General features: G+C 50.1%; 6 protein-coding genes across 6 annotated transcripts; 4 read left to right on the plus strand and 2 right to left on the minus strand.

Annotated features, from left to right (window-relative positions):
- Positions 1 to 3,658: 3,658 nt before the first annotated feature.
- On the plus strand, positions 3,659 to 5,183 carry BKA55DRAFT_498599 (uncharacterized protein; the record flags this gene model as incomplete). Its single annotated transcript, XM_046186569.1, has 4 exons — positions 3,659 to 4,071; positions 4,127 to 4,191; positions 4,244 to 4,688; positions 4,862 to 5,183. The coding sequence occupies 4 exons, from the start codon at positions 3,659 to 3,661 to the stop codon at positions 5,181 to 5,183; spliced, it is 1,245 nt and encodes a 414-aa protein (XP_046056915.1).
- Positions 5,184 to 5,523: 340 nt separating this feature from the next.
- BKA55DRAFT_35042 (uncharacterized protein) lies at positions 5,524 to 6,332 on the minus strand. Its single transcript, XM_046185797.1, has one exon. It carries the CDS (start codon positions 6,266 to 6,268, stop codon positions 5,864 to 5,866), a length of 405 nt encoding a protein of 134 aa, XP_046056916.1. The 5' UTR covers positions 6,269 to 6,332; the 3' UTR covers positions 5,524 to 5,863.
- A 3,219-nt stretch (positions 6,333 to 9,551) lies between these two features.
- Positions 9,552 to 12,146, plus strand: BKA55DRAFT_495883 (uncharacterized protein; the record flags this gene model as incomplete). The annotated part of the gene is made up of 1 exon (XM_046186316.1): positions 9,552 to 12,146. One exon carries the CDS (start codon positions 9,552 to 9,554, stop codon positions 12,144 to 12,146), a length of 2,595 nt encoding a protein of 864 aa, XP_046056917.1.
- Positions 12,147 to 14,854: 2,708 nt separating this feature from the next.
- BKA55DRAFT_532759 (uncharacterized protein) lies at positions 14,855 to 15,762 on the minus strand (the record flags this gene model as incomplete). Its single annotated transcript, XM_046189381.1, has 3 exons — positions 14,855 to 15,260; positions 15,546 to 15,603; positions 15,747 to 15,762. 3 exons carry the CDS (start codon positions 15,760 to 15,762, stop codon positions 14,855 to 14,857), a joined length of 480 nt encoding a protein of 159 aa, XP_046056918.1.
- Positions 15,763 to 16,880: 1,118 nt separating this feature from the next.
- BKA55DRAFT_683216 (uncharacterized protein) lies at positions 16,881 to 18,958 on the plus strand (the record flags this gene model as incomplete). The annotated part of the gene is made up of 4 exons (XM_046198467.1): positions 16,881 to 17,568; positions 17,711 to 18,001; positions 18,050 to 18,293; positions 18,367 to 18,958. The coding sequence occupies 4 exons, from the start codon at positions 16,881 to 16,883 to the stop codon at positions 18,956 to 18,958; spliced, it is 1,815 nt and encodes a 604-aa protein (XP_046056919.1).
- A 500-nt stretch (positions 18,959 to 19,458) lies between these two features.
- Positions 19,459 to 21,891, plus strand: BKA55DRAFT_550735 (cytochrome P450). Its single transcript, XM_046191297.1, has 2 exons — positions 19,459 to 20,160; positions 20,231 to 21,891. Exons 1-2 carry the CDS (start codon positions 19,886 to 19,888, stop codon positions 21,597 to 21,599), a joined length of 1,644 nt encoding a protein of 547 aa, XP_046056920.1. The 5' UTR covers positions 19,459 to 19,885; the 3' UTR covers positions 21,600 to 21,891.
- Positions 21,892 to 22,150: the final 259 nt, after the last annotated feature.

Raw genomic sequence — 22,150 nt, forward strand, 5'->3', positions numbered from 1 at the left:
AATGGACATACATATAGTAAGATCATGAAATTGTAATTATCTGTGGTACTTGGGGGATGAGTTTTATAAGCTCAACAGACAAGGGCTAGGTTCCTCAAGCTCTGGGTTCATTCATCGGTAATAAGCCCTGAGCCACAGAGTTTGTCTTCCAGCGTTTCTGTAATCGTGGGGGCTGGCCCATAAGCCAAGCACAGCGTGATGAAGATTGCCAGCATAGACCTTGAAGTTTGTGCTCTGGGATCGCGAAAACATCTAGTGTTCTTTTTGGTTAAGCTATAGCCCTGTCAATTCTTCCGATTGGCTTCCTAGCCAGTCGGGGGCCAAACGCTAAGGCTGCTGATCCACGTCAATGTCCTTTTGTTGCACTGCGCCTTTTGGCTTAGACGATCCCCGCTCTCTTGAGAGATTGGCTCGTTGCGCGCCTGTGGAATAAGAGAGTCATATCGATTGGCTCTATTAGACGCCGTCAGCGCTGCAGCCGTTTTGCTCTGGGGCCTTTACGAGCTGCTGCAAGCCAAGCATGGCCAAGCCACCATAAAGTGGAGAGTTCAGTGTTGCAATCGGTCAAGGCTGTCATGATGCATCGGACCGATGCAAGCCAGAGTCTGACTTTTTGGATCTGTCATTCTCGCCAAACACCTCCTCGGGTTCATTGTCCTATAATTCGTCTGGGACGGAATTGGCTGAAAGGGTTACTGGAGGTCTCAGTAATGGTGCAAATGGATTGTGAGAATGATGACGCACAAATATTCTGACCAAGCGATCAAGCGATCCGAGGAGATGGGGGGGGTATACGGTTTCCCGGTGATTACCTAAAACGGAAATAGAGTCGATGCGTAGCAAATTTCGCGCTTAGCGACCTATGAGAGCTTTGTGGTTGCTTTCATGCATGGCTATTCCTGCTGCCTATCTGGAATGTGAGAAATGGAGGGCAAGGTACCAATGGGGGCGGATGAGTGAGCAATCGAACCTGGGGGTCTGAGGATAAGGAAATGGAGCGATCACGGGGCTGTGCGTCACAATGATAGTCAGTCACCCATGCCACGTTGATGATCCAGGATGTTGTGTTGCATCTATCAATGATAGATGATACCTTGGTCAATAGGGAGCGGGGGAGATGCAAAGTCAACGATGATAAAGAGAGCATGAACCAAGAGTGTGAAAGAGAGACCTCAGCGGTCTGACAGTTACCAGAAAAAGGTTCGTGAAGTGGGAAACTGCCGGGCTAGGCTAGCTGCCCTTACCAACTTACCAACCTAACTTCACCTGGTGTTATTAACGTTAAGAGCCAAGAGTCGGCCGCTCGTGGAAGCGAATTGACAGGGAACATAACTAGGAAGGAAATGGGTTGATAGGGACTTGCGCGGCAGCGGGGGAATAGAATGGATGGTCGCAAGCATTATTCATCCTTCTAGCGCAGTTAGTTGCGCCTGTCAATGGCGCCTACATAACTTACCCCTACCTAACCAACTCCTCCCGTTTCGCTTGTTCAGACCAACCACGCGCCAAAAGCGGAAGGCGTCTACTAGTCACCTATTCGCTCGCACCCGCTTTTTGGTCAGGGAGAAACGGTTGTCCTTCTGTAATCAACCTGTCCACGGCACTCTACCTATGGTAGGTAGGGAGCCATTCCGACTTATTCCACGGCACGGCACTCAGTCAATTCAGCGGCATGTCAAGCGGGCGCCGCGCGCCTTTGAATACCCCAGTAGATGGGAATAGTACAGTAGCATAAGATGGGGATGCTTCCTAACACCCTCCCCCTCTGTCTATCCCTATACCCATTTTCTGTCTTTCCTGATCCATGGATCGCCGTGGACCGCCCTTTCAACGATGAGCCCGCGACCTTGGCCCCGGATTCGATTGCTGTCGACCCGCTGTCTATTGTGTACAAGCCTATTGGACTGACTGCCCCTTCCGGGATGCTTGACCTAGACGGTTAGGATTTACGCGACGAACCCCTCTTGGCAAAAATCATATTGCTGAACCTTTGTCGAGATGTGTTATGACCGTCCTATCTCCATGGTCGACCATTGTGATGGGCCTAGTTAGACTGTACGGCTTAGGTCGAGGATTAACGAGACTGCGTGTGGCCCCTAAAGATGAGCTCGCCTAGCTTCTGCGCTCTTGCTCTTGGCGGCACGGAAACCACGCTATGTATCCCGTCCATTTTGACTCGTGCTATTGGATTGACGCGCTTGGAAATATTATGCCATTGGATTGGGCTTCAGAAGGGCACGAATACCAAGTTGCGGTTTCTGCACAGCCAAGGACACGGCTCCTTCTCGTTTGCATCGACCGCTGACTCGTTGAGCCCAGAGAGAAGCGAGCGCAAGGATTCGAATCCCACGGCTTTCTTTGGATTCTTCCCGTCTCTGTCGCCTCTGAGCATGTAGCTCTGCTTCCAAGCAAACATTCGACAGACATCGATTCGTAGTCGTCAACCAACTGCCGTCTGCAAAACATAGCACACAGTTTGCGCGTATTCCATAGCGTGCCCAATCCAACATGCAAACCAACATCACAAGCAAGGTCCAAGGTTCAGCATTGACGCGGTAGCGCCAGGCGTCAAATCTCGACGCCAGCAGGGTTTCGGTCTTTGAACCGCGAGACGCATACGCAGCACAAGCGATCATTGGCAACCCTGAATCAGCCTGAAGCACAACGAGTCACTGGCATACGGATCATGTTGCGCCTCTCTACCCTTTCATCGCTTGACAAAACTGGTCTGGTATTTCAAATACCCGCCAGCTGCGGCTCCAGCCCAATCTCAGAACGTTTCGGCTGTCGTCTCATGGTGCCGGTCCATCTTGGGTACTATGGGTAGAGAGCGATGGGGTCTACTACCATGACCCGCTTGATTTCGACGTGGGAGGAGAGCCCACCCATTTGATGGAGCCTTACAAGGTGGGTGCGCGCGCACTCATCACCCCATGTCAGCTCTAGCCGTCGCATGGGTACCTCGCTGGCCTGGTAAGGCAATCGACATGGGTGCTAAACACGCTGCCGGTCAACTTCAAATCGATGGGTGCTGGTCCTTTCCCCGCTACGCAACATCCCAACACCATGACTTCTGGTCCCTTGGGCCATAGCTACCGGATCTCTTTCTCTGAACACGCCCCCCAGCCCTTCATTACCCAAGCTCTTTTCCCCATTTCCCTTGCAATGGTGCCACTCCCGCAATCATTATTCACCCTTGTTACCGGCACGTTTTCTCATTGCTCAGCGTACGCTATATGGGGCACTCTACACAACACTGCAATTCAGACCCTTGTCGGGTACTGCCCTGTACTCGTGGTTCCATGTCACTCAAGCCTTCTTCGAGGAAGGTTTCCTGTCAGTATTCCTTTACTTCGTCATGCACGTCCAACGGGATTGTGTACTGCCCTCTTCATATAAGTCGGCATCCTGTCCCTGGCCGTGTTTGGGGCTCAGATGGTCCATAGATAGATCACCGCTTTTAAATCAAGCTTTTGGGCCTTCATCTCTAATCAACTTCACAAGGCATTGTTACAAGCCTCGTCCCCTTACTTATTAATCGCATCGGCACCTCGCATCAACAAGACCCCTCTATCATCGGCTTCATAGCTCTTGGACTTTCCGTATGTCTCAATCCGAGTCTCTCTACCTTCCCTTGTCTCCTCCATCCTCAGTCAAGATGGACTCGAACACAACAGATGGAACCTGTGACAGCCCGAGCTCACCTCCCACCAGATCAACTGTTGGTAGTCAAGTCTCTGTTAGTGGGGAGTTCGTACTTGGCTCAAACATAAGTGCCTCGCCGCAAACTCATACGCTTGAAATATCCCCTCAGCCTCCAGTTCCCTCGCCAAACCATTACTCATCCACACCCTACTTGAACACGCCAACCCCCGAGTCTACTTACCTCTCCACACCTGCCTCTCAATCATATTCTCAGTTTCCAACCTTAGCTTCAGAAGGCGTTGATTCAACCTGGAGTCAACCAGATCAAGCACAGGAGGGACCAAGATCATTGTTTTCCTTCCCACAAGAGAACAGGCATCAATTGGCACCGAACTCTCGTCAGACGGGACGATCAACCAGCATGAGGTATTATTTCTTTTTGTCTCAAACTCTACACAAAGTACTAATGTTATTGTTGAAGCACTGTTGCTATTCAGTTTGATCCAGCTTTTACCATGGGACCTCGATCAGCCTTCACATGGCCAGGTATGTTACAATCTCTTCTACTCGATTTTAATCTAAACTGACATCTTTACAGGCCCGCTCGAGTCAAGTAACTCTGGAAGCAGCTTGCTAAGTCCTGGACTGCCTTCAATGGGACATGTTTCTGGAAGTAGCCTCACACCCCCACCACAGTCAAGATCCGTGACATCGAGCCCCCCGCGACTGTCTCTTTCGGCAGACCAGCGAGAAGTCAAACGACAGTCAGATAGGGCACGTCGAGACTCGAGGCTGGTGAACAGAATGCGCCGCGCCAACAGTAACTCTTACGTCGATTCTTCGCCTTCGGCTTTGGGACTTGCCACTACCACGACTGCTATGAACATCTCAGCTTATACAACTGCCCCCGCTCCCGTGACTCTAATGAGCGATACCCCGACCACGATGAGCAGTTCGACGTATCTTCAATCTTACAGCCCGTCCCTCGAAGACCACCAACCGCAATCCGCACCCGTTTATCCTACCTCATACCCACAAACCTTGTAAGACCCCTGTATTTATAGGGCGGCGCCCGGACCATGCTAATCTCTGACCATCAGACAAGCAAACTATAACATGCCCGTGGATTATACAGCAGTTTATGCAGGATCCAGTCAGTATAGGTATGTTGCCAGCGTGCACATCTTTGGCGAGCAAGGCTAACTGTTCGTCACAGTACCCGATCACCGCCTGTACCTGTTGGCCAGGACGTTGGTTTCATGTATCAGGTTTCTCCTGTCCTGGGTCCTGGAGGCGCAAACACACAAGAAGCGGGACATGTCAGAGTCGTGCAAAGTCGGCCAAAGCCGCGATGCTGGGAACACGGGTGCAACGGACGACAGTTCTCAACTTTCAGTAACTTGTTGCGACATCAGCGCGAAAAGTCTGGCCAAGCCGCGAAGGCTTCGTGCCCAAACTGCGGAGCCGAGTTTACGAGAACTACTGCGCGAAATGGACACCTACTTCACGACAAGTGTAAGGGTCGACGAAACTCATGAGACGAATATGTTGAGATGAACGAATTGTATAAAATCAGCAACACGAGTATGCAGGTCGGATGCTATTCTTACTGCAACGTTCGCGGCTCAGTCTCGGACTGAGCCGGATTTGGCGTTAGTGGGGGGCTTATGGTCTACCAACAACATCACAGTTATTGGTGTATTGCTTTTAAAGGACGGCGTATTTTGGCAGATACAAAGACTCTGATTTTTCGAGTCCTGCAGTCTGAATCATTAAAGCTAGGGGGACGGCTGGCGTTGTTTATATGTCATTGGCGACCAGATATGGTTCGCATCATGAATCAACTTGGGATGTCTGAAGAGGCAAGGGCATACTGCTATTGGATTGCCTCCGGAGCATATTGGGACTGGAGTCTACTTTTAGCCATTCTTGGTGTTCTTTCTTTCCACCAATACCCCCGTACAAGAGGCTGGTATGGATGGAATCGTGCTATCTTTTTACTTCTATACTGTATCTATTCTCCTACATTTGGAAGCAGTGGCGACATTAGAAGCTGGCCCATAACAACGCTTTGTTTTATCAACACAGAATCATGAGGGAGATGTTTGAAGCTTGAACACCATAGACATATAGGTACGACACGTTATATTAGAGGTTTGAGGAAGCTTGGGAAACGAACCTACAGTCAGCAATATCTGGTGTATGCCGTTTAAGGTATTTAGCAGCTTAGCAACTTACTGCCAAAACTGGTGGGTTGCGAAAAGTGCGGTACGTAGGTATACAGGCTAAGCTGGAATGGATGACAGAACTGAGCAGATTGAGGAGTGAAGTATGCAAGAATCGAACGAGGCATCGGATTTGAAACAAGCCAACCGTACAGGGAGGACGGGATGCCCCAGACTACTGGGAAGGGGATGTGAGTCCGAAGCAAATGATCGTCGCGGCACTCAAGCCCACCCTTGACTGAATGACCAGGTTTATTGGACACAGCCGCGCCGCAAATAGCATGGACCAGGCCAAGAGCACAAGTTGGCTCCAACGGTTGTGCCTGGCTTATGAGGGATAATATTTGGTGGGATAAGTAGTTCTGGATGAGTATTAGTGCCATCTTACGCGGACGCATAGCTCCATAGTCTGAGAAGGATTTGTGGTTCAAATGCAAACATTGGTACTGGCAGTGAATCGATCATTAACTTTGGAGGTTTAAAACTTGGCAAGACAATAAGCAAACCTTAACCTCGTACGCCGGCTGAGACATTAAACTGCTACCCGACTCCGTGTCCGTGTCCGAACCCGTCTCGGCCCCGAAAACAAAGGCCCCCCGGAGAACAGACTTGTACGAAAAGGCCGAAGATTGACACTCTGTCCGGGGGTATCGCTGGCGAATGGACGGTCGGATCGTGGTCGTCCCAACGGCCGGCCGGCGCAACCACGCCCAGCAAGGCGGCGCAAAGTGAAAGGAACTGGAACCCCCCTGGTCTGGGCTGCATTCATCACCCCCTGAGTCTTGCGTGGGATGCTGTCAGGTCTGATACGCTCACACCAGCATGTCATCGAAAATGCACCCCAACTCACCGACATGGCATGTGCATTGCATTGGATCTTCTTTAATGAAACGGGGGCCAGCCACATGGTTTCTGGAACAATCAAGCTTGATTCTGTCAGAAAACTGAACCAGCAACAGCCTGAAGTATAGGGCATTGGCAAAGGAATATCATGGCCAACAGTAATATCATCAATGTATGTATACACATGCTTACTTGGCCTTGGGTAAATCCTGACGTAGGGATGGTTACTGAGTGGAGATAACTGACGCGAGCGGACATGTTCCTGGTTCTTTTGCTGTTGCTAGAGTGTAAGGGTCACTTACTCATGTTGTCCTTGCAGTAACTCGTTGGAAACCGGCATTCGTGTCTACTATGCTACGCAGCTAATTACGTTTATGTGAGCTGGCGAATCAGATTATATCAACTATTACCAGGAGCCCCGGAAAAGGTAGCATAAACCTTTACGGCACAGACATACTGGACTGTACTGTAGCCCAAGGTAACCTTTTGACAGACGGAAAACCGGAAGAAAATCTTGAATGCCTGTCTGTTCATGACGACATGGACCACAACGACGGGACCGTCTTTCCTTTAGAGTAATTGATTCGACAAGCGAAATCCATCACGACGATGGGTCAACCTCTAGAAATGAGCATGATGAGGTCGAGTGCCAAGTGTCGCAATGGATCAGATCGTCGCCTTTCACTGTGAAAAGAGAGACTTCTGTGTGTCAGCTTTCTTTCCTTATGCGGATAGCTCACGAATGGCGCGGATGCATTAAGGAGGAACCCTGGCCACCCGGGAGGCGCTGTCATAAGAGAACCCAGTTTTCCTAGGCTGAGGCTCACTGATTAACAGCCCTGCCGCCCCAGCGATCCATAGCATAACAAAAGAATCAAGGACCCCGAGGCCAGACAGAGGTCGTTGCACAATGCGACGTTGATCAATGGTAAGGCACAAGCACTCTGGGTAGGGCTGGGAAAAGCGGGATGTTCTGTCCAGTTCAGGCGAAATAAACGTGGAGGTGGGGATTAGAGACTGAATTGACCTGAGAAAGAAGTGAGTCGTTCCCGTTTTCTTCTACAGCAACTGTATGGTACCCGAAACAGGTGCGCAGGACACAAGGTAAGCTCAAAACTGACAATGGGCAAGCATAAGGGCTCCCAAGTTCTGGGGACTATGCTATATTGCAGACTGGACGATAGGACGCTTTGATAAGACTCTTCGCTAATTACCCTTTTGTCTTTTCGCTTTCAGCTCCCCGATCAACCGGGGCGACCAACCACCCAAACAAACAAGCATATGAAAAACGGCTTAAAGTCAATTCGGCGAACTGTGGTGCATCATTAGCCGACAAACGCCTCGACCCTCAAAATTTACACGCAACACCAATCGTGAATAGGGTAACATCCAACCCTTTTCTCGAGCCTGAACCTGGACGAAAGGCGTGATCTTCAACTAGACTGCTTTTAATTAGAGGATGATCAAGGTCAAGATTTTTATTTTTCGGAGATGATTGAGCCGTGCCTTGGCGGGTTTGTGTATCGGAGTTAAGAAGTTTGGCCATCGCCAAGCAAATGCCGGAGAGAACAACTACGTAGCAATGGGGCCAATGCAAAAGAATCGTGCCCACTTCCTATGCGGCATCCTCAATCTAATTATTCACCAGTTCAACCTTTCACAGGGAGCTCTTCGTCCGCGGAAGATCCACCGACCAAAATACAGCCCCGGAGCCGGACTTGTAGTATATCGGCCGAGTCGGAGATGATCTTCGTTGCCGCCAAAAATCTGCCCCTGATGGTCTCGTTTATTAGCTCATGCTTTTCCTCCAAGCGACAATTCACAGTTCACTCAAATCGTGATCCTCCAGGATTCTTTTCATGCTACGTCGTACTGTTTACTCCCCTATAACACACCATAACCGACTCTGTCTCAACTCTCTCACCCTGGCTGGCTGACTCGCAACGAAGCGATACTCTGCCACCCCCTTCTCACCCAATTCAATTTTAAAACCCTTCTCGAATCACCACGGGCCAGGCATCAAGATCTGACATCCAGCTAGCGCAGTGCGCCTCGCCTCCCCCTTTGATAAGCTTAGTTTGCGAAGAAAATTGATCCTTCAAGCTGGACAAACCGGCCGCTGGGCTGAGTTTCCTGGCATATGGTGATGAGTTGGTCCAAACGTCTGCTGGCGAAACAACATCTAACAGAAAAACAAAATTGAGCCTCATACCTTATCTGAAACGTCGTAAACATCTGCAGTAGATGTATGGCACCCGTGCTTTCGTCTAAGGTTTACTGGGTCTTCAGGGGGTGTGCAACAAAAACCCTCCGAGTCAACTCACCAGATTGACTCCGTGGTTGGTATCCATACTGCCTAAATAGTTGATTTACACGAGTCCTCTTACCAAATGAACTCTGTGGTAGGTATCGTGATGTAAACAGTCGATTTACAAGGACTGCTTATAGCTCGCTTGCAAATTGTTCACAGGTTCACAGGCTATCAGAAGTCTTACAGACCTTTTCTGACTTCTTTCTGCGATGCACTTATGAAGATGCACTATGCTCCAAGAATGGTCCTACGAAGAAGAAACTCTTTCCGTGTCTTGGTAAACCCCCCGATGATCACTTACACGACTTACCATGTTGAGTGTCGGCCGCCCTCTGACGGGGGTCCAACGTGCCGTTGAAGGAGCGCGGCCCGTCCTGCACCCCACTGTGACATAAACGGTAGAAACCTTGTGCATGTTCCAAGTATCCACTTGCTAGTGGCTGTATCCGCACGTACCAACAACAACCAAAACATCTCTTTTGTTGACATTCTCACACCCCCAATTCAAACCACACTACAATGCCACAATGGTCATGACAGCGTCGCGATACCGGGCGCGCAAGCAAAAGGTCTTCCGGTCCGTTTTCCAGACGGACCTCTCATCGCCCACGCCGCGTTCAACTCCCGTTGCAGCCTTCACCGATCAAGGTGTTGCCTTTGGAGGTCCCCACGCGTCACCTCAGCATGCTCCCCCACCACCGCCTCTCTTTCACGAGACTCTCCAACATGCCGATGACCAGGTGAGATGGGATCGAGCATGGCATGTTGTCACATCCAAGATCCAGCTACCAACTTCGGTTGCGGTCGAAGATTCCTTTGGCACTTTGCCTCCAGAGTCACAAGACGTTGACTTGGATTTCCGTGATTCCCTCGCTCTGCTTCTCTATCCTGGCCGCTCCTTGCCCCAAGCAGCCCATACAGAAGATATTCTCCTTTGGCACACACATCAAGTTCGCCAGCACTTTATTCACCATGTTATGCCACTGCTGGCTGCATGTACCAGCCAGGGTGATCACACACAAGTCTTGGTCTCAAGTATCTCAACTCTCGAAGCAGCTCATAGGCAATATCTTTGGGGCTTGACACTCATCGTCCAAGGCTACGAAGAGGAGGCATCTGCAAACGCAGCCTTTTCAAAGTTTCGTCGTGATTTACATACCATTATTGGTAACTCTCTCAATCAAGGCTTGACAAACGCCCTGACAAGTGTCTTGCAACGACTCATTCGTTCTAGCCTCGGTATAGGGAGACGTTATGATGGAATATTAGAATCACAAGACAATTGTGGTGATTCGGCGGCTCGGGAAGAGCTTCTGGGACTTCTTGAGTCTCTTAAAAATGTTGGACTTGTAGGAGAGAGATTCCAAGTGCTCTTCGCCGAAATCATGGATGCCAGCATGGAGGAATTTATCAAGACCTCCTATTCAGGGTTCTGGAAAGCGTCTGAACAGTCGTCAACGCCAGGCTCAAGTACCTTGACTGGGTGCCTTGGCCATCTTTCAGACTGGGTTGAGAACCAGTACGGTCGCCTTGCTGTTGAGGTGTTCAGTCGTCTTGAAACTCATATCACTTGGAACGACGTTGAATGCTGGAAGGAAATCGCTGTAGGTCGCCTTGCTACTTTGCGAATTCAAGAACTTTTCGATATCGCTTTGAATTGGCCCGAAAGCCGAGGCGGACTCGAGGATCTTCGTCTGGCCGTTTCTACGCCACAACGTCGCCTTCAATTGACCGACATATTCTCCCTCACTCTTCAGAAGCGACTCCTTCATCCCGGACGATCCACCTCCGATATCCTTCAAACGTACATTTCTATGATAAGGACATTTCATGCCCTGGATCATTCAAAGGTTCTCCTTGATCGTGTCGTCCACGCACTGCAACTGTACCTGTGCCAGAGGGACGATGCCATTAGGATTGTCGTCACAGGCTTGCTCTCTAACCCGAGCGAGGCTAGTACGGAGGAGGGAAAGGCAAGGCTTGCGGAGTTGGCAGTATTACTCAACTCAGCTTCTCAACAGCAACGGCGTCAGGTAGACGACGAGGACCTAGACTGGAACGACATGACCTGGGTGCCCGATCCTGTGGATGCAGGTGTCAACTACAAGAGACCTAGGAACGAGGACGTCATCGGCACTCTGATCAACGCGCTTGGCTCTCAAGATATTTTTATTAAGGAGTTCCAGCTTATCATCGCGGAGCGATTGCTTTCTAACCAGGCAAGCTTTATACAAGAGACCAAAGTATTGAGCCTGCTTAAGAAGCGGTTCGGTGACAATGCTCTACAAAATTGCGATGTCATGATGAAGGATATTCAAGACTCAAAAAGAGTCGATGCGGTTCTTGGCAAGAATATTTGTCAACCGTCGGTTGATTCAGGAGCACTGGCATATCACTCCAAGATTCTCTCCCGACTCTTCTGGCCTACCCTACCTAAAGACCCTTTCACAGTTCCGCCACCTGTTGCAGAGATGCGGGCCAAATATGAGCAAGGGTTTGAGCGACTCAAGACCTCTCGGAAACTCACCTGGTTGGATCAGTTAGGTTCTGCAACTGTGAAGCTTGACTTTGAGGACCGCACAGTCGAGCTTGAATGCAAGACTTACGAGGCTGCGGTGATATACGCATTCCAGGATGATAGCACTGAAGGCAAACCCGGCCCCACAGAACGAACTTTCGATGAGATATGGCAACATCTTATGATAGACGAAGATCTTCTCGAGCTGGCCTTAAAATTCTGGATCTCCAGGCGAGTGCTTCGTGATGTTGGTAGCCGAACCTATGCTGTCTTGGAGCGTTTGGACGACGGTGAACAAGCTGGTGAAGCAGGTGATCCTGGTGAAGCTCAAGAACTTGGCAACGACAGCCGCTCGTCTCCTCGCAAGCCCAAAATCGATCCCAAGGAGCAGGAGCGACGAACTATATACTGGCAGTTCATCGTGGGAATGCTGACAAACTCAGCACCGACTATGCCCCTTGGACAGATGTTAATGATGATGAAGATGCTGATTCCCGATGGCTGTTCATGGACTAATGAGGAGTTGCAGGAGTTTTTGGCAGAAAAGGTGGCGGAGAATAAGTTGGAGCTAGCCGGCGGCAAGTATCGCTTGCCGAAGAAGTGAAATAGGCTACTCGAACCTGAGCGTCGTTGAGAGTCGAATGTCTGCATCATGGGGTTCGAGCGAAGTGCGTACTGGCTGCAGTGTCACCCTCTCGACAAACCAACACGGTGCTGGAGGCTGTCAGCGCATGCTTGCACCACAGTACAAACATTCGGGACCGAGCAGGAGATTGACGAGCCGAGACGACCGTTTGATGGCGAATATGTCGTGGCTGCCGCTGCTGCATCAGACGGGAGAGGGATGTATTCGTATTTCATCCTCCTGTTGTTACGTATGTGAATGTGGCCTTGTTTTGCATCGAAACGTGGCAGCAAGAAGACGGAGCCCGGAGGTCACAGGTATAACCGCCTCATCTCCACAGCCTTGATACATCTTCCTTGGTCCTATGTCGTGCCTGGGGGAGGTTTGTTTATGTACTTAGTTGTGCGTTGCTCCAAGCTTCCAGCCGAGGCCGGGCAAATAGCCAGAATAGGAAATATGAATCAAGGTGCCCCAAATGAGCGGACCCCTCGAGTGTTTCTGATCTTCACCAGGGTTTAAGAAGTTCACATAGCGAATAGGGCGTTTGGTTTTGAAGGACACCGGGGAGTATTCTTTATCACCTTGGGAGTTGACTTGGTGCAGATCTAGAATAGCAAGGGCTCCAACGACGTTCTAGGCAGATCCTATGGGTTCCCAAACACTGAGGGACCAGCTGAGGTTTCGTTTCGTTTCGTAGGCCAAAGTGGTTGCAGCTATTGGCTCCTCAGAAATTCGATGGGTGTAATGCGCAGACACATGAGGCAGCAGGGCACGTTGTAGTGCTTTCGAGGTTTCCTCAAGTGCTCGACAGCTCGATCAACTACTTGTATGGACAGAAGGGAAAGTGCATGATGGATGTCTGTCCGTATCATATTTCAGTCACGGCGATTTTCAATGAATCACAAATATTGAATCCTCGAAATCTGTTCCAGACCATCCTCAAAATCCCTTTTTGGCCTTATCCGATGTTTCCATAGGCAATGTTCGTTTCCTTGATTTTACGACACAGCCACCTTATCACTCAAGGCAAGGTATGTAAGACATGTGTAGGTCAGAGCAATGTGCAACAAGCAAGCCTCCGGTGGATAGGACGTCTTGGTTGTGATAATTTACACAATGGCGGTTTGAAACATGACCACCTCGCGTGAATGATGGGCTGAATTATCACACAGGCCTCGGCGTAAGGTGGTGCGACTTTTATTATGTTGTGTTGTGTTTCTTATTACAGTAGGTATCCGCTCGGCTGTGCCGTCGGGAAACGGTACCCTTTGGTACAGTATGGTTGATACCGAGTCTGCTGGGCTGGCGTTATTTGTAGTTGATGCAGGAGAAGTCGTAAAAGGAAATAACATTTCATTGGCTATGAAGGACAAACGGCACCTGAATAATGGTGAGTATCCTTATGCGCAACGATACAGCGGAAGCGGCCATATCGTGAAGGACATTACTGAATTCCAATAAAATCCCTTTTAGCAGATTCGCGTATGCTTATGCAGCTTTCCTTGTTCTCGTTCGTTCGCCAAGTGACGAGTCCGATCGCCGGACTTGAATAGTCAGGTAGGACGTTTTGGCTTTTACTCGATCGCTGCGAACGTCAGATGAACGCAAGGTTGACGTCGGGGCAAGTCGGGCTGGTTAGTAGGCCCTCTCTTTGATGGAGAGAGTTTCGAGCTTTTTGCCCTCCTCGGTCAAAGGCCCCTGTCTCTCTAGCTGACGAACGAACACCTGTTTGTCTTGGCTAAATGAACGTGGGCCTGTGCTGTGCAATTATGAATGGCTCGAGGCACGCGAGGCGACGGCTCACATGATGGATCATGTTTACGCCTGAATCATCACAGCACCAACCAAAGACGGTTTTAATGTATCACCGGAACCTGATAACCAAAGTCAATTATGCATTGGCTAATACTTTGTAATCGGGCATAGCTTGATCATGTTGAGTTTTCTCACTTCCAAATATACACTTCGAGAATTGTCGTCAGATTTATTCAGAGTTTCAAAAGTTTAAGCAAGAATAGACAAGATGATTCCATAAGAGGAGAAGCTTCAGGTGCATTAGATACCTAAACGTTGTTCTTCAAGAGAAGCCTGATCGAAACCTTTGCCAGTGCTTTTATTTATTCTACTTCGGAAAAGGCGCCTCTACTAGTCATAAGTGAGGTTACCCTGATCAGCTGGAACTGATAGTTTCCGCTGTTGCATGTAGTGCTGTATGGGTTGAGTCTGTTTCCTTGATGAATCGATTGCAAGTGGACGGGGCCGGTTCTGTTTAGGTATTTACGGCACAGTGGAGTTCGCCTGATATGGATGGAACCCCATGCAATCGAGGTGGCCCCCAACCTACCTAAGTTGACAGTGAGCTGTATCAGGCTTCTCAATAGTCAAACATGGAGGAGGGTCTTTCAAAGCAAGTCTCATATCTCCTATCTGCTGCATCATACGCACTTTCAACATGTCGATTCCCCCGAACAGAGAGGCCATGAAATGTCAGCAATTCCCTGATCTGAGTTCCCGTGCCCTGGTCGATCGATGGGTTGTGCCCGCATGGGCTTGGGCGGGCTGGCTGATAAACTGGCTTGATGGGCTTGAATTCTTCCCTACCCTGCGCATGCAGCTGATGGCTAGACCTTCTCTACGCATGACCATGGCCACGACCATGACCATGACTCTTTTGGCGAACTGTGCTTTTAGAAGTGGAGGCACGAATAGTCGGGTGGTTTGGCACGCTGCAGAGTGTGACTTTGGTTATCCAGGACAGCATGAGGAGTTGGTTCTCCGCCTCTGGTGTTCTGTTGAAGCGGTTGATGAGGGCGTGCGTTCGTTCTATCGCTTGGGGTTTCTATTTTGCTATGCTTCTCTTCTTTACTACAATATTGTTTCCTCGCTGAACCTCCAATCTTGTTGTCGCTTTCGGCATCGTCGATAAGAGGCTCTCGATGATCCATTCTTCGCCCGTTGCGTTTATCATAAACCACGCAAATTCCGCCATTCACCAGCCTGTCAATCAGTCCCGTATTGATAACTTTGACTACGAGCAAGGGCGTCCGCTGGTCGGAAGCTTCCTTGATGGTCACCGTCAACCTTGCTCTCCACCTATTACCGAACACGGCCGGTCGGCATATTGATGGATTCAAGTATCATATCCGTCCTTGATGAACTGCAATTGCGACTGCGACTGCGACTGTAGCAACGATTCTGACTCGAATGCCACATTTCGTACAGACCATCCGCCAAGAGGTTTCCCCCTGCTCATAGTTGGAGGAACACAACACGCCCAAGCGGTTCATTCTCGCTTTTGCTTGTCCACCGTATCGTCTAGCTTGGCTTATTAACTCAATTCACTTGGTTCATCAACACAAAGAAGGCGCTCTTACTGACCCTTCTGAAGGTCTTTGGCCACCGTTTCGTTTCACGCCCCCCGTCATCTGGATCTGACCTGTGCCTAGTTTAGTAGTTTTCATTTTATTCGCTGCTAGACTACCCAAACGCCTCGTACGCTTCGACCATTGGAGTCCGCGACCACTGACGCTCACTCAGGCCAAGCCTCAGGTCAGCATTCACTTCCAATATCTTACTTACATTGCCCAACTTGCATTGCAATGTCCACGACATCCACCAGTGATCTCGCAACCAACCCCCCGCCTACAAGGCGGCATACAAACGAGAGAAGGGTTTTTTTTTCTTTCTTTTCTTTTAGTTTAATAGAAATGTCATATCTAACCGTGAACGTAAGACTTTACCCCATGTCCTAAGCAGGCCCAGCCAACAGCCCAGTCTTTGAACCGAGACGAGCGAGAGCCTAGCCCAGACAGTGAGAGTCAGAACGTGCAAGAGACGACAAAGACTCCAGCTGTTGCCCTTCCGTATTGTGCCTTCCATTTAGTAGCTTGCCTAGCTCTGCGACTTGATTTCACTCCCAGCCAGCCTGTCCCTGCAACCCACAGCATCATCACCACCCGCTTGCCGCCTGGTCCCAGGGAGTCTGGCCTGGTCTCATTCGTACAAGCCATGGCATTCGTTTTATTCTCTGCATTTCTTTCTCTTGTCTCTCTGTCCCCCACACCATTTTGTTCTTCTTCTCCTCTCCCTCCTTCACCTCAGTCTTCTTTCTTCCAGTCCTCCTCCTGCATCTCCCTCTTCCAATTCGACTTCTCGTAGATGCAACACCGCCAGCTTACACCCCGCCTCATCCTCGTCGCAGAACGCCGCCGCTAGAGTTGAAACTACGTCGTCATCGGCGTTATCGCAAATAACCGATAACGAACGACTGCCCCTCATCATCATACTCATTCATATTCACCCCGTGGCTGCTCTCTCTAGCCTCCCCACGACCGCTTGCGTGCCCTTCTCACACTCTACTCTACTCTCCATTTCCCATCTGCCTCGGGGCCCGGGGAGCTTTGATCTCATGACCACATCCTATCTGCGTTCCCCGATCACCGTTTTGTGACTGCAAGCGTGCTACCGATAGTCCTAGTCCAACACATGTAATACGAATACACATATTCACTCATCTTTTACGTGGAGCCCTCGTGCAATCAGCATCCGTCAACCTTGCTCCCTCCCGCTTCGTGCTCTTCGAAAAGAACTGCCTTCACGATTGCGCTCGCCTTTATCGAGTTCCAGTGAGCTGCAGGAGGACTCGCGTCTGCGCAGCTCCGTTGGTTTGTGAACCAGATCGGGCCAGTACCATTATCAAGCCGTTTGCTCATAATGGATCCTATGGATTTCGTGCTATCAAGCAACCACCACCGACCTTCCGGTCATTATGACCCTGTGCATTCTGCCTCAAACCATTGGGCACCACACTCTCAGACACAGAACTCACCTGCGTACCCGTGGCCTGCCCCAAACCCAAGTTTACCTCACCTCTACTCACATCACTATGCCATGCCGCCACAAAGCTCTGTTCCAGATCCGTACGGGCATCATGCAGCTATGTTACCACCAATGTTAGGCATGTCGTCTCCGGGTCCGTTTGCAGGTAGCATGCCTGGGCCAGCATCGCCACGGCCAGGCGGCCGTGCTCATTCGTATCGCAACAACATACCGGTTACCGTTGCTCCAATGCCTCCTGGCACTGGTAGCTACAATCACGATGCAGCGTTCGCAAACCAGATTCCTGCCAACAGACCTCCAGATTTTCAGCCACAGGGGCTCGGTTTAGGCATGCCTCCCCTCGGAGCCGGTCACCAGGAAGTTAATTCACTACACCGTTCGGCATATGTCCATGGCGACTCAAGCGCCAATGGCATGAATCATAGCAGCACTGGTTACTTTCCACACTTTCTCCCAGCCCCGCTACCCCCTCAAACCTTCATCCCGACTTCGACAAGAAGAGGCCACTTCACTGCTGCATCGTCATCATCCAGGTCATTTGGTAATCTTCCCTCTCCCACCAGTAAGTCTCTCCCAGTAGCGTCGCTTTCTCGACATACCCTTTTCAGTCTCATAGGCTAGTGGATTTGCGAATCATTTGTTAGTCCGTGCGATGTAGTTGTAGACTGAGTGTCCTTCCAATTGCTAATGCTTACACTTTCTAGGACCTTCTCCTTCGTCATCTGGATTTCGGCGATCTCACCCCAGACAACGCAGGCGCATAATGTCGACAGAGTCCGGACACGACGAAAATGAGGATGACGGGTATCATGGTCATCGTGAGCATGTTCTCCACAGTCCGAACGGTTCCGACTCATCGCCAGAGGTGGAGGAGGCCTTAATCCGGCAGATGCAATTTGTCAGAGGCTCTTTGAAGACGAAGATGGTGGCTTCCCAGCTAACGCTCCAGTCACTCTTGAGTGTCACGCTTGAGGACTTACCCGAGACAGATCGAAGTAAGGACTTCCTCCCCGTCGAAAGCGATTGAAGCTAACGTGTTTCAGGTTGTGTAATCTGCTATAACGAATACGGCATTGAGACTCCAGAAGGCATTAAAGAGGCTCCTCTTCGTCTACCAAAATGTGGGCATGTTTTTGGCGACCACTGCATCAAGAAATGGTTAGAGGATTCGGATAGTTGTCCTTACTGCCGAGACAGGCTTCACTCGGAACCCAAGTCACAGACAAATTCGTCTGCCGCCGCATTTCTAAGCTTGATGAGAAATAGAGGCGCGAGCATCCATCCAGTGTAAGTCGAAAGAGAAAGAAGAGGGAACACGAATACCTTGTCCGCTTTATCAATCAACTGACGTAGGCAATAGGATGGCAGCGAGTAGTCCACATGATGAAGCCCTGGCACGGGCAATTATGGCCACGTATGGAGCCGTAGACCCACGGAGCAACGGCTCGCCTCGATATTCAACACAAATACCCGGAGAAGGAAGGTCACCTCCTAGAGAAGGTGGTGAACACCAGCACCGTCGACTTCGGACGCGGTACGGCAGCTCATCCACGCGTGATAACTTTGTCTTGCCCGAAAATCGCAACCAAGCAGCGTCGATATCTTCACAGCCTGTCACGACTGGCCCTAATCTATCAGCCATGCCACAGCAAACCGAACGTCCACCTTCGGAAAGACAGACACAGGAGTGGAGGGGTGTTCCCGCCCAGAATGCAAACGACGGATCAACAACAGTCCAAGATCGCAACGCTGAATCAGAATCGTCAACTGGAGCGACGCCAATAGTCTTGCCGGTGTTACCTCCATATGCAACACAAGACGCTGAAGGCCAACACTCAAATCTTAGAACTCTTCGGAACCCATTGCAAACACAGACGGGTTCGCCATTTGAGGGTTTGGGAAACAACGAAACTGCACCAGATATGACATATCACGGCAACCGTAATTGGTAATCTGCCATTTAGCACCACAGTCTTGGCTTTATCTCCCGAAAGAACAGGAAGAAAGGGCGGCTGAACAAAAACCGACGGAGAACAGATACGTTTGCGATAACCAAGTTGGCAGCGCAAAAGCTATGGGCTCGTCAGAGTCACGGGATCGCAGTCGCAACATAATAGGTGGACTGATTTGATATGAGAATTCGGGAATCATAAAATACATGAGGTCAGGGGCCTTTCTGGCACGGGTTGGCGTTGAGTATCCTGGCATGGTCATAGTTGAAAACGCACCAGATCAAGAAATTTTTGGTATGCTTCTGGTTGATTTCACCAGAGCCATGATTGGAGGGGAAGTGTTCTGATGGGGCAAATGCAAAGAGACTGAATTGTTCACTACTCCGTATCCAGCCATCAATGGGTAGGCAACCTATCGCTGTAGCGGAATTAGCGATAATATCGAATGAAAGACTTACATAGTAGTAATCAGCAGCAGAGTTGTGCTCCCAAAGACCCTTGCTCAGTTTATAGTGTCTACTGATCTCCTCGATCGGATTTCCATTAAAGCGCATGGTCCAGCTCCGCAACTTATACTAGAATGGAACTAGCGTATTGATGTCTCCGCATCAAGAGTTGGTCAGTCGGAGTTTTTGTTGTATCGATGATGCCGTTGGAACGGTGCAATGTTGACGACCGACTCGGACCATGTGGTACATCCATTTATATCTCTGACGATTCGAGTATCCCATAGAGTCTTGAACGTTTAGGCCTCCCCACCACGCTGAAGATAGACGAATCGCTTATAAGACCATTCCCTGTCGCTGTACCCCTTGAGACGCGCAACTGTCACCATTACATGTGTCTTCCTACGTTCGACATAAGGTTCATACATAAACTGGCATTCAATTTTTTCTCTCCTTGCATTTTCACTTAAACTCGACTATCATGGGGTTACCATGGGAGGGTATCACGGCCGCAGCTGCTATAAGTTCCTTATCTCTCGCATGGGCACAGAACAATTGGTCAAGACTCCGGCTTTTGGGACACTTTACAGAGCTTTGGATTGCGAGTCTCGCTATCTGGGGCGTCTGGGCAGTATGGATATACCCTTTATTTGTGTCGCCCCTGAGACATCTACCTGGACCTTCCGGGAACCATTGGTTCATGGGTCAGGCGAAGAAAATCATGGCCGAGCCCTCGGGTGTTCCAATGCGAGAATGGTTCGTGGGCAACTTTCTTGTGTCGAAGCCTAGATCACGGAATAGTCACTGATGAGCAAATCGCATTTAGGGCTTCTAAGATTCCCAACAATGGCCTACTCTGCTATCGCGGTTTCTTCAATCAAGAGAGAGTGATGGTCTGCTCAACGAAAGCATTGGCTGAGGTTCTTAGTACCAATAGTTATGCTTTCCCGAAGCCCTCCCATTTTCGATGGTCCATCGGTCGCATTCTTGGAATTGGCATCTTACTTGCCGAGGGCGAGGAGCACAAGATGCAGCGTCGCAGCTTGACACCCGCATTCGCCTTTCGTCATATCAAGAACTTATACCCGGTCTTCTGGAGCAAGGCTAGGGAAGTGACACGCACCATGATGGCAGAGTTCGGTGGAAAGGAAGAGGTCCAGGTTGAAATATCTAGTTGGGCATCACGAGCCACACTCGATATAATTGGTCTCGCCGGGATGGGTCGGGACTTTGGCGCCATTCAAGACCCTGAAAACACGCTCGCTCAAACGTACAAGCAGATATTCAAGCCTTCACGCCAGGCCCAGGTCCTCGCTTTTATTGGCATGATTATCCCCATGCAATTTATCACCAAGCTACCTTTCCGTCGAAACGAGGATATTGCTAAGGCAGCCACCGATATCCGGGCAGTCTGTCGAGATCTTATCCGTGAGAAGAAGGCAAAAATTGCTAATAAGGAGCAAGCCGATGTTGACATACTATCGGTCGCTCTTGAAAGCGGTGGCTTCACCGACGAAAACCTGGTTGATCAGCTCATGACATTTCTCGCGGCAGGGCATGAGACAACAGCTTCGGCCATGACCTGGGCAATATATATGCTCTCGAAGCATTCCGATATTCAGAGCAGGCTGCGGGACGAAGTGCGCGAACGTCTTCCGTCTGTGGATTCGGATGTCGATATCACCAGTCTCGACATAGACCGCATGCCATACCTGAATGCAGTGTGCAGCGAGGTTCTACGATATTACGCCCCTGTCCCGTTAACAATGCGCGATGCCGCCTACGACACCACCATTCTCGGCCACTCAATCCCCCGCGGCACACGTATTGTCATTGTACCGTGGGCTACTCATTTTGATACTGAACTCTGGGGACAGGATGCGGGCCAATTCAACCCAGAGCGGTGGCTCCCATCGGGTGGAGAGAGTGGTTCCGCTGACCGCAAAGCAGCGAGTGGTGGAGCGAGCAGCAACTACGCGTTCCTGACTTTCTTGCATGGCCCACGTAGTTGCATCGGATCCAGTTTCGCAAAAGCAGAGTTCGCCTGTTTGCTAGCGGCATGGATTGGTCGCTTCGAGTTCACCCTGGCGAACCCTGAGGAGATGGATGAGAAGAAGGTGGAAATTCGGGGTGGTATAACGGCCCGGCCCGCGAAAGGTATGCACGTCAAGATCAAGACAGTGAGCGGCTACTGATATGATACGGGTCGATTTGTCTGTCGATTATGGGTCGGAAAATCGGTGTACAGTACAAGGCTTGTTTTGCGTTTACACGATATTATGTTACATAGGTGATATTGCGTGAGATGGTGTGTGTAGGTCGGGAGATTCGCGAGGTGGGTGTGTGGATGCAATCCCCAAGCCATTCGTTCACACAGTTGGAGCTTGTCTTAGCTAACGGGTAATAATGGAACGGCTCGCCAGTACCTATTCTACAAACATTCCTAACAATCCTTACCGGTTCCGCCCAGCTTATAATAAACGAGGCCTTGCTCATACGTATTCGTTCTCGTCCAGTGAGGTTGAGCTGCAATACGAGGCCGGCACTGTGAGACACTCTCGACAAAGGATTATCCTCACTTTTCGATACTGTACAGGGTAGACCCCACTTCGTAGCCTGTAAGAACCGACGCATGTGTAACTGCAGATGACTGCCAGCTGGCAATGGATCTTCGATGTGGATATTACCACGGCGCTAGCCAATGTGTGGCTGCCTGAATGAGGTATTCAGACTGTCGAAGCACTTT

Source organism: Fusarium redolens (assembly GCF_020744475.1).
Source record: "Fusarium redolens strain MPI-CAGE-AT-0023 chromosome Unknown BKA55scaffold_1, whole genome shotgun sequence".
In the NCBI taxonomy this organism is placed as follows: domain Eukaryota; kingdom Fungi; phylum Ascomycota; class Sordariomycetes; order Hypocreales; family Nectriaceae; genus Fusarium; species Fusarium redolens.

What these genes read in the sequence shown, in the direction of transcription:
- BKA55DRAFT_35042 (XM_046185797.1), bottom strand. Translation starts at nt 6,268, where the DNA reads ATGCGTCCGCGTAAGATGGCACTAATACTCATCCAGAACTACTTATCC.
- BKA55DRAFT_550735 (XM_046191297.1), top strand. Translation starts at nt 19,886, where the DNA reads ATGGGGTTACCATGGGAGGGTATCACGGCCGCAGCTGCTATAAGTTCC. An exon ending in GGTGTTCCAATGCGAGAATG is followed by an intron (nt 20,161 to 20,230) that starts GTTCGTGGGCAA and finishes AATCGCATTTAG; the next exon opens with GGCTTCTAAGATTCCCAACA.